General features: G+C 38.5%; 2 protein-coding genes across 2 annotated transcripts; both read right to left on the bottom strand.

Moving 5' to 3' along the window:
* Window positions 1–637: 637 nt before the first annotated feature.
* Window positions 638–2,113, bottom strand: LOC127808890 (probable F-box protein At4g22030). Its single transcript, XM_052347593.1, has one exon. The coding sequence runs from the start codon at window positions 2,017–2,019 to the stop codon at window positions 700–702; it is 1,320 nt and encodes a 439-aa protein (XP_052203553.1). The 5' UTR covers window positions 2,020–2,113; the 3' UTR covers window positions 638–699.
* A 7,596-nt stretch (window positions 2,114–9,709) lies between these two features.
* LOC127808892 (uncharacterized) lies at window positions 9,710–16,989 on the bottom strand. Its single transcript, XM_052347596.1, has 2 exons — window positions 15,185–16,989; window positions 9,710–9,953 (listed from the first exon to the last, which is right to left on the bottom strand). Exons 1-2 carry the CDS (start codon window positions 16,377–16,379, stop codon window positions 9,898–9,900), a joined length of 1,251 nt encoding a protein of 416 aa, XP_052203556.1. The 5' UTR covers window positions 16,380–16,989; the 3' UTR covers window positions 9,710–9,897.
* Window positions 16,990–17,002: the final 13 nt, after the last annotated feature.

The raw sequence follows: 17,002 nt of genomic DNA, 5'->3' as shown, positions 1-17,002 counted from the left end.
TATTAAAATATCAATTATTTTTATTTAATATTGGGTTAAGGGGATATATTGAGAAGAAAATCAGGAGCCTATGCAAGATTGTACTATGTCATTTAAGGTGGTAGTTTAACAGATGATGGTAAATGGTGGTTACTTTGGGATCTGGTGTGGTCTTTTGTCATCTTATTTCTTGTCCCAACAAAAGAAAAAATCATCAGGCCTGTCTTCTGGCATCATCAATTTCTCTCAAAGATTAAACTACTGTTCTACACAAGGAGACCATCCCAACCGTGTGTGTAGGGCCAGGCCCCAACAGTCTTTGAAGCTATCAAGTAAAGTCCGGCCCAGCTTCTATGGCCTAAAATATGAAAAATCCAGCCCATTGTTCAAATATTGATCACCGGCTGTTCAAACTCATGTCATTGTTCTTGCATTGCTCGCAAGCATTTCATGCTACATAAGAATATTCTTTCCTCAGACTGGAACAAAATTAATGTTCCCTGACCTGATTGGAATAAGCAGGTTAAGGACGGAAATATATGTAATACGAGAAATGCCAGGCGTCATGACTGATGATAGTCATGACCCAGCTGGCAGCACACCCAATGGTGTGTTGCCACGTAGGCGTCACGACTGTCATCAATCATGACGCCTAACGTAATAAACTACTAGGCTTAGTGTTATATATACACGTTAATTCATACAATACAATTAAATAATCTAGAAAAGCTTGCTTCCAAACTCTTCCATGCCCGCCCCTTTTATTGAAGAAACTGATGCAAGATCTTTTAGCTCGGTTAAGCTTCTTCCCAGCTGCAAGGCCACCTTCATTTCAAACAACTCTCCATTCTCTCTTCTCTCCACTTCTTCCTTCAAAGTTGACTGTATAGACTCTTCCATGAGCCTAAAGAAACCAGCATTGCCTCTATACATCTCGAGCACCATTCCCACTTGCCAACCATGCTGAACAGTGTTCACGATGCTTGACAAAGCACCAGCTACCACTCCAAGCACCACAGCCCATGAACCATGGCTAGGCAATCCCACCAAGGCCGAGCCAATAGCCGCTAGGCCAGTTAGTAAAGGGCCAGAAATGGCCAACGCCTTGTTCAATTTTAAGGCCTTTTCACCCAATCTCAAGTAATCTGCCTTGTCCTTCCTCTTCAAAACCCCAACTATCTCTCTCATTTCCTCCTCCAACTTCACATCCCATCCATTCCCGTCATTCTTTCTCTCACAATGCCCTTTCGCTTCTCTTCTTCGTTGTTGTTGTCGAGGCCACCACACCGCTGGCTCCATGGTTGCAGGGAACTTTTCGAGCATCACGCCGAGTAAAGGGAGCGGGAAGGCCCTGTCAAGCGCCAGAACTTTGTCCGTGGCCTGGTTCACATCATCCAGGGTTAACGGGTTGCCAAGAGACACCATTGTGCGCATTTCTGCATGAAGTTGCTTGAAAAACCTTGCAGCGTTTCGTTGCTCTTCAACAAGTTGAGATGGCTGAATCTTGTTCATGATTATCAACATCCCAGTGGCTGCCAAATACAAGAAGGTGGAAGAGAGCTTGAGCGCTGAAAGAGGAGCACCGCCTGTATCTGCTACTGTACCTGCAATCCCGGCCATTGTTGCTGCTGCGAGAGTAATCGTATTAAGGGATGCCAAAAGTAGACTGTTCCAATTGTTTCTCTGCTCCCCGATATTCTTATGCATCTCCACTCTATCTTCAATAGCCTCCATGATCGCGTAAAACTTTCTTGCTACTGTCACCATAGGATCCGAAACCTTGTAATCGTATCTTGGAAAAGCCGAAATCTTTTCCACAAAACCAGTAGTACTCTTCGTATTCTTGTAACCACTTGTCAGTTCCAATTCCTCAACTAAAGCACTACTAGTAGTAGTACTTGTAGCCTTTGGAAGAACAAGGCTTCGGTTTCGGAGTTTCGGCATTTTGATTGTAGCATTGATATTCAAATCTCTCCGGCAACAAGAAGATGAAGAAATCGACGAAAGAGTAATACAACTTGAAGCTTGAAGGCTGGCCATGATCACGATATACTAATACTAATTGTCGAATGTATTACGGTTGAGGACTAATGCGAGATCTCTCTTCTGGGTACGTACTTGTGGCTTTGATGAAGAGTTGAGTGGGTTTAATTATAATTTGGGGGAGATATAATCGTTATATTTATACATGCAAGTATGTGAAGAGAGAGGGGAGTTGGAAAGTTCAAAGCTTTGAATGGGCTAGCTCTGATAGTTTAATGAGACCATTTCTTAACAATTAACCGCGGAAGCCCTTAGCGACCGTTGATTGACTTTCAACAAAAATAACCAGTAAAATCTTGCAACCTTGCCCAACTTAACCCTTTGACACTCCTAGACGAGGTCTCTCTATGTTTCATTAACTCCATTTGTATATATTCTTATCTTCATCCACATTCAACACTAAGCTCAAAAAATAATTTAAATATATTACTGTTAACTAAAATATACCACAAAGAATTTGTATCTTATTATTGTTTTTATGTCCCATTATAAGTACTTTATGATGAATACTTTCCAAGGTATAAAATTTGAAATTAATGACCTTAGATCCATATAATTAATTGAGGTCGATGCTATATTTATCCATTTCAGACAAATCCTATCTAAACTATCATCTAATACAAATATAGAAAATTGGGTTTCTTACATCATTCAAAAAAATAAATATATCTTAATTAATTACTAATTTTAAACTCACTTAAGATATAAAATATGATATGATATAAGACTGATGTTGGGATTAATTAGAATAAACAAAATTACACTTTCTTATAAAATCAAATGTCGATTTCTTGACGCCAATTTAAAACATATATAATTTGACTTGTCACTGTCAATAAGACAGGTTGTAATTTATAACTATTGTCATTGTTGATGTTCATAATTCATACAATTAAGCTTTCATTATATATAAATAATTAATCAATTCATTAAGTTAATGATGATGCCATGAACACAATACCTGAAACTAAAAAAAAAAAAAAAAATTAAATTATAATTTATCAAAATGGTAATGCCATGTTCAAAACAGTAACAACTGAGCATTAAATATATATAATTTTAATAATATAAATGATAAAAAATAAATATTTATAATTAAATAAGTTAAACTCATTTAATAACATATGAAGACGTCGTTTTTTCACTTAAGAAACAATTAAAAAAATATGCTTATAATAAAATTCTCAGAATTAATTAACATCGACAATAGTAATTGACGGTGCGGTTATTACGAGGCTTTTGGATTGGATTTATCCCAAGCAATTATTCTTCATTCACTTACGTTGTTATTTCCTTAGCAATATTAATTAAGCAAACTTTATAAATTACAAAATAAGCATAATATGCATGGAGATGCGGCCCGGCCCGTGTTTGATTAATTATTACTGACTTGCAGGACCAGTTCGTCGACTGTCCCGCGCCCGTTGTCGTTGGTTAAGGGTTGAGTTGGCCAAGGGCTCTCGTCCCGCCCTGGTTCAAAGTTTTACTCAGTATATATTACGTACGTATATATGTATTTTGTTGAAATTAAAGTGTCAATGAATATGACGGTTTCTGATGAAAAGGTTGAGGTCACATCGATCCGAAGACCCAGACATGGTCTAGGCTTTGAGACTATTCAACCTGCCGAACAGTTCCTACTTGTCAACTCCACCTTTGACCTTATCCTTCATATTCTATCTATCTATCCATCTATCTATCTATCGGATTTTGCATGTGTGTGTTTGTTTCCAGGCGAAAGAAGCATACCCAGAACAGAAGATCACAACTACACTCACAATAGGAGAGGCAAGAAACAAGGAGATATATATATATATATATATGGTCAGCCTTCAAGCTTCGGGCGGACTGTGTTCGTCAATTTCCACCTCCTCATCTCCGTCTTGCCGAAGAGAGATGATCAGAGCTATTATCGACATTCCCAAGCCCCGGAATGGTAGAATCTCTCTTCCCAATCTTACAACCACTACTGGTTTGGTGGAGGAATTGGATTTCAGAAGTAGTGGTTGTGATTACACAAATACGACCACTACCCATATCGAGAAATTACTCTAATTCTCCCGTGCGTCAACCGTCGAGCTTACACTAATAAAGTTTCGGACCCAACAGTGATGGAGAAGCTTTACGCGATCATGCATGGAGGCTATTAAGGATGGAGTGGAGACGCATAAGAATTTTGGGGAGTAGAGAAACAATTGGAACAGCCTTAACACGATTAACACGATTACGCTCGCACACAGCCGTAACAATGGCTGGGATTGCAGGTACAGTAGTTACAGGCGGTGCTCCTGATCTTTCAGAGCTCAAGCTCTCTTCCACGTTATATTTGACAGCAACCGGGATGTTGATAATTATGAACAAGGATTCAGCCGTCTCAACTTGTTGAAGAGCAACGAAACGCTGCAAGGTTGAGCAAGCAACTTCGCGCAGAGGTTGGCACAATGGTGTCTCTTGGCAACCCATGCATTAACCATGGATGATGTGAACCAGGCCATGGACAAAGTTCTTAGACAATTCTTAGAGGCCAAATAGTATAAATATACATTAAATTTTGTATTAAGATTAAAAAAAATATTGAACTTTAATTTATATTTAAAAAGTTATTAAATTTTAATTTAATATATATTTACACAACGATTCTTAATTGTCCTTAAAAGAAATTAACAAAATATTTATATTTTTATACTTTAATATAAAATTTAACAATATTTTTATATTTTATACAAAATTTAATAACTATTTATATTATTTAACCGTGGACATTATTAATTATGCCAATATTTTATTAAATTCTTTTAATGGCAATGGACATTAGTTATAGAATTATATAAGGCTAAAGTTATATGTAGTCCCCTCACCTTTTCTCATTTAATCACTTAGCCCCCTCAACTTAAAAAGGGACCTATTAGGTCCCTCAACTTTTAATTTAAAGTGTCTTAAACACTCTAACTTATAATTTAAAATCCATAACCTTCTCACAGTCCAATCAATAGGCGCGTGAAGTAAACATCACTGAGAAGCATGTGAAGGAGAGAAATGAGAGCTAATAGTTTATATTATTGCTGATTGCTGTAATTTTTTTATATTTATTATTTTTTACTTATTATTTTATTATTATTTACTGTAATTTTAATTTTTTAGAATATCAATATTTAAAAAATGTAAGTGTTATATCCTTTCAAGTCAAGTGTAAAATTATATGTTAAGAAACTTTAATTTAATTTTATATTATAAATGTGAAGATCAACTCAGAGCCGATCCAACCAATTTGGGGGCTCAAGGCGAAAAAAAATTTTGTGGCCTTTTTAAGAGTATTATTTTTTTTATAAAAAAATAAATAATATATTTTTTTATTAAAAAATTTTATCATTTCTTTAAATTAAAATCATTTCATTAAATTTTATCATTTCATTTAATTAAAGTTAAAGTTCAATTAACTATAAAATTTGATAATTTTTTAATGATAGTGAATTTTTAACTAAAATATAATATCTCAGAGATTAAAAAATGCTAAACAACCTACTACAATAAACAAAGAAAAAACAAAACTAATTTTTTCTTGAAACTCTAAGAAGATCAGTGCAACTTGAGTAAAACTATACATTCCTGATTTTTTTATAGAAGAAAACAAAATAAAGTATTAAACAGATAACATTAAAAAGGTAAAGTTCACCAATAATGAACAAATTTTATTCCACAAATATGCGTTGACCTATATTCAGTTTTATGTAAAATTAATTTTTCTTACCTTTTGAGATACAAAATCGTTGATTAAAATTCCATAATTAAGTTTATCTAATAAACCATATTCAATGGATAATATAGTTAATCCATTCAATATTTCTTGCGACATAGTTGACCTCAAATATGACTTTATCAATTTCAACTTTAAATTTCTTTTTTACAGCAGAAGTCACTGAAACTAGAATTGTGAATAATATTCTATAAACAGCAATATATGTATTTGAAAAATAATCAACTCTTTTGATGTAGTGAAGAATTTTCAATGTACTATTTTTTTTTCTCTTAAAAAGTGTCTTTAACACTCTTAATTCTAAAAATAAATCTAAACCATCTATATTAGAAAGTCCATCAAATTTAAGAACATTTTTAAGATCCAAACAATATCTTTTTAAAATATCTTCATATATTGATTTTAATTTTTTAAAATTGCTTAGAAATCTAATTTTTTTTTCATATATTTCAAATTACTCAAACTTATTTCGAAGTGAAAAATTACTTGATCAATAGTGTATATAAAATAATAAACTCTAAAGGATTCTTCAATAGATTGTGTTTTATCATCATTGATATTTTCATCAAATTATATTTTATATTTAATTTTTTAATAAAATATTTATTATTAAAAAATAAATATATATATATATAAATAACAATTTTTTAAAATTTGGGGCCCTCCTAATTTGGGGGCCCCAGGCGGCCGCCTTGCTGGCCTTACAGTAAGGCCGGCTCTGTATATATTATATGTAAAAGTAAAACAAATTTATAGAAAGAATATTATATATACTTAAACAATAATTCATAGAAAGAATCAACTCTGCCCAGGGATACTATATTACTCTCTAGTCATTTTGATCTCTCTCTCTCTCTCTCTCTCTCTCTCTATCTATCGATCTAAAGGTTGCACGTGCATCCACATTCTATCTTGCCATAGCTAGATCTTTACTCTCACAGGGGCTCAATGACTTCAAAACTCTTAAACAATGGTGATCTCTGGTTTTGAGCAAACTGATCCAAATCACAAGAGCAGTGGCGGATCTTCATATGATTTGAGGGTGGGCAATTGCCCTCCCTCAACTTCTAAAATTACATTTGGCTTATGTATTGTACGGTGTGTACTAGGCCAGATCTAACCCATGCTGTGAGTGTGACTAACAGATTTATGGTTAATTCGAGAAAAGACCATTGGACTGAAGTTAAGTGGATATTTAGGTACTTAAAAGGAACAATCAACACGGCTTTAGTTTATGGTGGAGCTAATTTAGATGTAAAACCTAATATTCTAGGATTCACTGACGCTGATTACGCAACGGATATAGATAAAAAGAGATCCTCTCTAGTACAGGGTTTGTGTTTAGGCCATAAAATTCTATCATTAGCTGAAAAACAAATTTATAATCTGTAGTGGCTCTCTCCACCACTAAGACTGAATATATAACTGTTATAGAAGCTATAAAAGAAGGCTTATGGTTAAAAGGTATAGTAGGAGAACTCCTTGAGAAAAATATTAAGGCTAGTGTGATAGCCAAAGTGCTATCCATTAGCTAAGAATCAAGCTCACCATGAAAGAACTAAGCATATTAATATAAGGTACCATTTTATTAGGGAGATACTTGAGAGGAAGGAAGTAGACCTAATAAAAGTGGTTGGTGATGATAATGCAGCCGATATATTCACAAAAGCAGTACCTATGGCTAAAATACATCATTGTTTAAGACTCTTATAGATTATCTTATGTAAATGATCAGTTTTCATGCAGGTTCAGATGATGAGTAGCTTGATGAAGGCAGGTTTTTTAGGCAGGAACTCAAAGCAAAATGATGGAGAACTGTTATTCAAGTTTTGCATTGAGTAGAAGATCTCGGACATATCAGTGTAAATACCCAGCAGTGGCAAATTAGGAATATTAGGGCTAATTGCGTGTATTTTTATGTGAGGGGTAGTTAGGGTATTTTATTCAGGTTATTTTTTCTCCCCTTGTAACTAATGCCTCTTATGTCTATAAATAAGAGGCGATAGGCAGTAGGTCGGGCAGTGAAACTGATCGATCTCATTGAGACTTGAGTGCCATACTGCTAGAGAAAAGTGTTAGAATTCTTTGTAATCGGCAGTGAGAGTTCTTGAGGGATTCAATAAGAGTTGTGGGGTGTGTGAGAGTGATTGCTTGTACTGTTCTTCATCAAGGTTTATAGTGGATTGCTCTCTCTAAAGGCTGGATGTAGGGCTGGTGAAAACCGATCTGAACCAGGATAAACTCTCGGTGTTCTTTGTGTACTTTGATATTTCTATCTCTGTTTTTGTCAATTCTTTTATCTACTGTTTATGTTGCATGTTTAATCGGTGAGTTAGAGAGTGATTGAGTGAATTATTTCTTGGTTTATTGAGTGTTTTAGTGGACCGACAATGCTTCCAATTGTAACAGATATAAATTATTATGCCTTCTATCACTTGTTCCCCTAAAATAAAAAAGATGGAAAGAAATTAAGTAATGCCAAAAAAATTTAATATATAAACTTGAGATTTCTCTTCCCCCACCCCCCAACCCAAGGTCCTAACTCCGTCACTGCACAAGAGTGGTCGACTGATCACTCATTCTTGTGTTAGTGTTGTTTCCGCAACTCTAGGTGTCCTTTATTTGGTCAGTGAGTTTTCTGGGGTTATGTGATGGAGGTTGGATCTACAAGAGTGTAAAGCCCAAGGCAAATAAGATCAGTAACAACTATTGAAGATAAAATGTGGTGTTGCAATTAAACATTTTGAGTAAATAAAAGAAAACTAATAAATACACTTATAAGCCGAGTGAACGACGTGGAAGGAGTTTGCAACAAAAGAGGGAAACCATAGAAAACTTTGTGAAATTTTTTAAATATGCCATAAGATATAATGACATTACAAAGAATATGACCATAAGTAAAGATGGTTTAGAGGTCTAAAATTCATATAACATAAATCCCACCTAGTAGAAGTAAAGTGTGTGATTGTTGTTGTTGTTAATAATACTGTATTTGAGAGGGTGGGATGGAACGGAAATGGACAGGATGAAAATAGGTGAACAGCTTTCTCCTCGTTTAAGAAAGACAATATGGAATGGAATGGAATGAAAATCAATGAAAACGTTGTTATTGCTAATAGATGAAAAGTTATACTTTTGTGTGTCAGGCAATGTAACCTTGATAATTTTGTAAAGCTACAAATTTATCTTTAACAAAAAAACCCTATCCATCCATCAAGAGAACATAACTGCTACTTATCATTTAATATTTTTCTTAACCATTCATTTTTGCTAATCTCCCAAACAATGATGAAGTGTTCTACATTACTTTCCCAATACTCTTCCAAATAAAGAGGGAATATTTTACATTCTATTTCCATCTTTTCCTTTCCATTACTAATTCTCTCCCAAATAGAGCCTAAGAAGAGTTTAAATACCATATAATTTCACTTGAATGGATGGTAAAAATATAGTGTACCCCTCAATGACGTTCACTGAACTAGTAGCAAAAAATTCTCTTAGGTGGCATACAACTTTCATAATTTCTCAACTAAGAAACAACTTAAATAATAAACTAACACTTCTCAAGATTATTTTTGCAACTATAATCTAAGGTCCAATAAATAAAAGATCCAAAGCATTAGTTTTAAAAAGTGACTTCTCAAAAAAGAAAACATTTAATCACATGCTTTTCCCAATATCTATTCCAACAAAAAAATTTAAGTGTCTCTAGATTGTATTTAATTTCCTCCATGCACCATGATTGCCAGAAAGATGCATAATAGAATCTCATATAACTGCACAACTAGAGAACAAACCACAATAGAAAAAAAAAATAACATATACAAACGGATTGTAAGAGCCCACGCCCGAATGTACCCGCTAGCATAGGACATTCGAAAGGAGATCATCACAAGAATGATATAGAACAATACCTAAAAATAAACACACACACACATTTATCTATTTTCACGCACCGGAATATCAATAACTTTCGTTACAAACCAATGTTGATACATCTAGGCTCTTAGGCCATACAAACCGAATATGAGGCTCTAATGTAAAACAACAATTTAAAATCTCATCAATCTACCTCATCAAAACACAACTAGGATCTCCGAGTTGAGTGCCTCTGTACACCACTACCCTTGGGTTGTAGTCCTACTGGACTCGCCCTTAATAACTGCTTTACCTTTACCTGGAATGGCATAAGAAGATCAAGTGAGCCACAAGGCTCAGCAAGTTCTAGTACAAATGAGCAGTATGAAGAAAGAGAAATCATGATGACACCGAGAGGAGTGTACAACGACTTCATAACAATATTCAATTATATAAGTCGGAAATCATATCTCATAGAATTATAAATTTCAATTTTTTGTTCATGTATAATCATACAAGTGCATACATCATAAGTATAAATCCCATAGGCTCATAAGCCACGATGCAAAATATGCGTTAATCATCATATCAGTAAATCAACACATAACGTATCGAGCATAACCTGCCGGGCTATGGCCACCTCATCCCGCGTCAGGCGCTCCTAGGGTACCCTTTATTTTCGCGCAAAATAATAAGTGCGCTAAGAACATATATATGAGCATCATGTACATGTATGCATCATGTATGCATTTACCAGCAATGTAAAATTTAAATTCTCGTTCTCAATATACATTTAATACCATTGAAGAATGTTATGGCAAAAAAAATGTTATTTTTTTCACCATACAATCGCTCTAATACATTAAGTAAATGTTTAATTAATATTAATAAAAATTTTCGGATGGGTACTGTAGCGGGGTACTATACAGATACGGTATGGTACTGTAGCAAGATACTGTATGGATACGGTATTATACTATAGCGATATACTATATGGTATTGTATCGAGATACTGTATGATACTATATCGATATACTATATAGGTACTGTATTGAGATACTGTATAAGTACTGTATCGAGATACTGTATAGGTACTATATTGAGATACTGTATAGGTACTGTATGGTACTGTATTGAGATACTGTATAAGTACTGTAGCATCCAAATTTTCACACATTAACTTGATATTTTTCCACAATTTCATGGGACATTCGGGTATAGACATTAATTATCCAGACATCATTCACATATAAGATATACCAATAAATACACTACAATGAGCAATGAAGGTGAACAAACTCCCATCATAATGGAGGTGAAAAATGTCATTCACAGAATAATATTGGGGTGAATCAAACCCCTTTTTGAGACATCAAATAGACTCACAATATTTAGGAATTTTATACTATGTAGATAGAAAAAATTTAATAGAGATGCTACACATGGAATGGGAGAAAATAAAAGAAGAAGAAAAAATGTTACTTGCCTGAGGATGAATAAATCAAGATGAAGCACCCGCACAGAAGCTTCAATTGCCATAGAAAATTTAACAGAATAGAAGCAGTAGAGAAGAAAAAGAATGCGTATCAGATGAGGAAGAAGAAGAAGAAGAAGAAGAAGTCGGGAGGGAGAAGAAGAAAAGGAGATAAAGAGGAAGAAAAAGAAGGTATAAAAAAAAGAAGTGAAAGAAGAAAGTAAGAGTAAAAGGAAAAAGAAGAAGTAAAAGGAGGAGTGAAAGAAGAAAAGAGAAGTAAAAGAGGGAGTGAAAAACAATAAAGAAGAAGTAAAAGAAAAGGTGAAAGAAGAAAAAGAAAGAGGGGTTGGGAAGTAATGATGCGTAGATGGTGGGTGTTTATTTATTTATTTTTTATTTTTTTTGTATTGGGCTTAAGCCCAAATAAATGGCTCATCTTCTATTTCCTTAAAGGCCCAAGCCCAACTCTTAGCCCACTTGCCTTAAATAAATTGAAGCCCAACTCATTATCCCATCCATTTAATTTAAACCCATACATACAAGCCCATAGATCTATTTCAACATTAAGAATCAAATTTGCTCAACTTATATAATAACTAAAATAAGTTAATACATCATTCTAAAATTCTAAACCCAATAATGGGTCGTTACAATTTCTCCCCCCCCTTCAAAGAATTTGGTCCCCAAATTCCTGTCTGGTCACTCGAATAGCTGGGGGAAAAGACGCCTCATCTCCTCCTCGCGCTCCCAGGTAGCCTCATCTAAAGAGTGACGCTGCCACTGAATTTTAACAAATGGAATCGATCGATTTCGTAGCACTTTCTCTTTCCGCTCCAAAATACTAACAGGTTTCTCCTCGTATGTGACATCCTCCTTGACTTCTATAGTCTGATAGTCGATGATATGCTGAGGATCCGGCACGTACTTCCTTAACATGGACACATGAAAGACATTATGAACGCCAGCTAACTGTGGTGGCAAGGCCAACCTATAGGCCAAAGGGCCAACTCGTTCCAAGATTTCAAACGGTCCAATATAGCGAGGACTAAGCTTCCCCGACACCCCAAATCTGCGTACGCCCTTTATGGGCATCACTCTCAGCCATACGGGGTCCCTAGCTGAGAACTCCAAGTCTCGACGTCTTTTATCCGCATAGTTCTTTTGTCGGTCCTGTGCGACCTTCATTCTAGCCCTGATAATCCGAATCTTTTCTGATGTCTGCTCAACAATCTCTGGCCCCAATAATGCTCTGTCTCCAATCTCCTCCCAACAAATGGGTGATCTACACGGCCTGCCGTAAAGTGCCTCATAAGGCGGCATACCAATACTAGAGTGGTGACTGTTGTTGTAAGCGAATTCTACTAGTGGCAGATGATCATCCCAACTACCATGGAAATCCAACACACATGCCCTCAACATGTCCTCTAATGTCTGGATGGTCCTCTCTGACTGTCCATCTGTCTGAAGGTGGAACGCGGTACTAAACTTTAGCTTCGTCCCCAAAGCATCTTGCAACGCTCCCCAAAAGTGTGAAGTAAATCGAGGGTCCCGATCCGACACGATACTAGAGGGAACTCCATGTAATCTCACCACTTCCTCCACATATAACTTCGCAAGGTGGTTCAAATGGTAAGTCTTCTTAATCGGTAGGAAATGGGCTGATTTCGTCAAACGGTCTACTATCACCCAAATAGCATCGCACCCCTTCGCTGTCCTTGGTAGCCCTGACACGATGTCCATGGATATGTTATCCCACTTCCACTCTGGAATGGGCAACGACCGTAGGAGACCTGCTGGTTTTTGATGTTCTGCCTTAACCTGCTGGCACACTGCACACTGGGATACATATCTTGCCACATCTCTCTTCAAACCATCCCACCAAAACTGCCTCCGTAGATTCTGATACATCTTCGTCGTGCCGGGGTGAATCGTATAGCGGGACTTATGAGCCTCTGCCAAAATCTCGTTCCTGATCTCCGCATCATCTGGTACACAAATCCGATCTTGGAATAGTAGCATCCCATCGCCCCTTTGGCTGAAACCCATTGGGAAAAACTTCCCCACATCTGCCAAGATCTGGGCCAACTTCACATCATGTGATTGTTGCACCCTAATCTGTTCCATCACATCAGGTTGTACCCTTAGGTACGAACAATACCCCGTAGGTCTCTCTTCGGGTCCAGAGATAGATAACTCCCCCATCTGACTCAAAAGCATCCATTCATGGGTCTTCATAGCCGCCATATAAGCCCCTCGGCGACTCAATGCGTCGGCCACCACGTTGGCCTTCCCTGGATGGTACAAGATCTCACAATCATAGTCCTTCAAAAGCTCCATCCACCTACATTGCCTCATGTTCAACTCCTTCTGGGAGAAAAGGTACTTTAAACTTTTATGGTCAGTATAAATCTCCACCTTCTCTCCATAGAGGTAATGCCTCCAAATCTTGAGAGCAAACACTACTGCCGCTAACTCCAAGTCATGGGTAGGTTAGTTCACCTCATGTTTCTTCAATTGTCTCGAGGCATAGGCATTCACTCGTCCATCCTGCATCAATACACATCCGAGACCTGAGTGTGACGCATCACTGAAGATGGAAAATGTCTCTCCACTCCTAGGAATAGCCAATACCGGTGTTGAGGTTAGCCTCTTCTTCAACTCCTCAAAGCTACGCTCACAAGCCTCGTTCCATTCGTACTTGACTCCCTTCCGAGTCAACTTTGTCATAGGAGAGGAAAGCCTAGAGAAACCCTCAATGAATCTTCTGTAGTAACCTGCTAGCCCCAAAAAGCTCCTGATGCCGGTCACTGTAGTCGGTTGTGGCCACTCAATCACTGCCTTCACTTTTTCAGGGTCTACTGAAATACCCTCACCAGATACTACGTGTCCCAAGAAGCCAACCTGTCGCTGCCAAAAATCACACTTACTGAACTTGGCATACAACTGCCTCTCCCTCAGCCTCTGCAATGCCAGCCTAAGGTGGATCTCATGGTCTTCCAAACTCGGCGAGTAGATGAGTATGTCATCAATGAACACTATAACAAAGCTATCCAAATACTCTCTAAACACCCTGTTCATCAAATCCATGAAGACTGCCGGGGCATTAGTCAACCCAAATGGCATGACCACAAACTCGTAATGGCCGTACCTAGTGCGAAAAGCAATCTTCTTTACATCTTCTTCTCTGACCCTCACCTGATGGTATCCAGACCTCAAGTCAATCTTCGAAAAGATGGATGCTCCACGTAACTGGTCCAACAAGTCATCAACACGGGGGAGGGGATACTTGTTCTTCAACGTCACCTGATTCAACTGCCGGTAGTCAATGCATAATCTCATGGATCCATCCTTCTTCCTCACGAATAAAACTGGAACACCCCAAGATGAGGCACTCGGGCGGATGAATCCCTTCTCAATCAATTCCTCCAACTGCACCCTTAGCTCTTTCAATTCATTTGGAGCCATCCTGTAAGAAGCCCTAGAAACTGGCTGCGTACCTGGTACTGAGTCAATAGAGAACTCAACCTCCCTCGATGGCGGCAATCCTGGCAACTCTTTAGGGAATACATCGGGAAATTCACAGACCACCGGAATATCTGACAATTCCATCTTGTCCTCATTACCAGTCGTCACTAAAGCCAAATATGCCTCACAACCATGTCGCATTAATTTCTCCGCCTTCATCACCGAAATCAAGGGTGTGGAGCTCATTGGTTTAATGCCTCTATACACAACAATTGGCTGATGAGGCAACTCAAAATGAATTACCTTGTGCCGACAATCAACCTTAGCATAGTGTTGGGATAGCCAGTCCATGCCCAAAATAAGATCAAAATCTTTTATGTCTAGCACCACCAAATTCCCCGGAAACTCCTTATCGTGCACCATGATTTTACAATCCCTATACACCTCACTACCCACCATTTTCGTATCTCCTAGAGTAGTCACAATCAAATAATATGGTAACAATGTACTGGAAATTGAAATATGACATACCACCTGAGGTGCAACAAAAGAGTGTGTGGATCTCGTATCAAATAAAACACAAACATCAATATCATATAAGGATAAGATACCTTGCACTGTGTCTTTCCCTTGCTCTGCTTCAGCTGTAGTCAAGGCGAACACTCGCCCCTGGATGTGGGGTCTATCAGCATCTGCGGTGCTCTGTCCTGGTGGTAGTGCCAATGATGGTGCCATCTCCTGAAGTCTAGGCACTGACTGCCTCTGCCCAAATCTATCACTCTGATACCCCGGCCTTTGGCCTCCTCGCTGGGGTGGCACTGAACAAACGTTGGCCTTATGGCCCTTGCGCCCACATTTAAAACATGTCACCTCCTGGCTGCCTGCTCTACCTGACCCCTGAGGGCAGTCCATCTGTACGTGCCCCGCCTGACCACAAGTGTAACATGTCACCCCTCTGTCGTAGCGGCATGGGTCACGATGCCTCTTTCCACATGTCTTGCATGGGGGGATGTCTGGCGTGCCTCTCGAAGGCCCTGGTGCACCCTTCCTCTTCCTGTCATTGCCCTGTCCCTGGGCTGAGCCTGACCCCCTAGTAGCTGCCAGGGCTGCTCTCAGCTCGCTCCTCTCCCTCTCAATGATGTATGCCCGATGTACCAGTGTAGAATAGTCAGTGAACTGCGCACCTGCTAGCTGAAATCGAATCTCCACTCGCAGCCCTCTCAAGAACTTGGTCGCTTTCTTCTCATCAGTGTCTACTAACTCGGGGGCAAAGCGTGCTAGGGAGGTGAACTCCTCCTCATACTGAGCCACTGACATGTTGCCCTGGGTCAACTCGATGAACTCGTATGTCTTCTGGCTACGAACCCAGGCGGGAAAATAATTGGTATTGAAGAGCTCCCTAAATTCAGCCCAAGATGGCTCCCTGTTCCTGAATCGCAGTCTAGCCGTCTCCCACCACCTCTCAGCTGCTCCCCGAAATAGGTATGTGGCCAGCTGTACCTTCTGTGCATCAGTGCATCCTATGGTCCGTAGATGTTTCTCTATTGCCATCAGCCACTTTTCTGCAACCAGAACGTCGTTTCCCCCTCTGAATTCTGATGGCCTAAGTGCCATGAAGTTCCTCACTAACTGACTGTCAGCATTACCATCCATACCCTGAGGCTCGACCTCCTCTTGCACTGGGTTCGACGTCTGACCACTAACATTTTCTTGTAAGACTGGCTCATTCCCTACTACCGGCGGCACCTGTCCTGGCCTGCCCTGATGGGCCATGAATTCCTCGAAATGCCTCAACATGGAAGCCATCGTGCCCCTCAACTCACTAACCTCTTGGCGCAACTCTGCCACTGAATCTGTAGGAGTAGGCGATGCTGGGGGTGGTGTAGGGTTAGGTACAGGTGCAGGCTCCGGAATGGGATCAAGACCTGGAGCAAGAATTGCCCGATTGCCTCGGGCGCGTGTCGGCGGCCTTCCTCAACGTCCACTCATTTCCTGTACAACCAAAAGACCTTTTAGTACTCCATCTTAACTTAGTCTCACTAGACTACTAAACACACATCTACTCTACCCACCAATCCTAAGTGTACAGAGACTCTCCTCACTCATATACCTAACTGCTCTGATACCAAAACTGTAAGGGCCCACTCACGAATGTGCCCGCTAGCATAGGACATTCGAAAGGAGGTCATCACAAGGATGATATAGAACAATACCTCAAAATAAACACACACATTTATCTATTTTCACGCAGCGAAATATCAATAACTTTCGTTACAAACCAATGTTGATACATCTAGGCTCTTAGGCCATACAAACTGAATATGAGGCTCTAATGTAAAACAACAATTTAAAATCTCATCAATCTACCTCACCAAAACGCAACTAGGATCTCCGAGTTGAGTGCCTCTATACACCACTACCCTTGGGTT

This window comes from Diospyros lotus, chromosome 8 (assembly GCF_014633365.1).
Source record: "Diospyros lotus cultivar Yz01 chromosome 8, ASM1463336v1, whole genome shotgun sequence".
NCBI classification, from domain to species: Eukaryota; Viridiplantae; Streptophyta; class Magnoliopsida; order Ericales; family Ebenaceae; genus Diospyros; species Diospyros lotus.
This window is presented reverse-complemented; position numbering and strand designations above follow the sequence as displayed.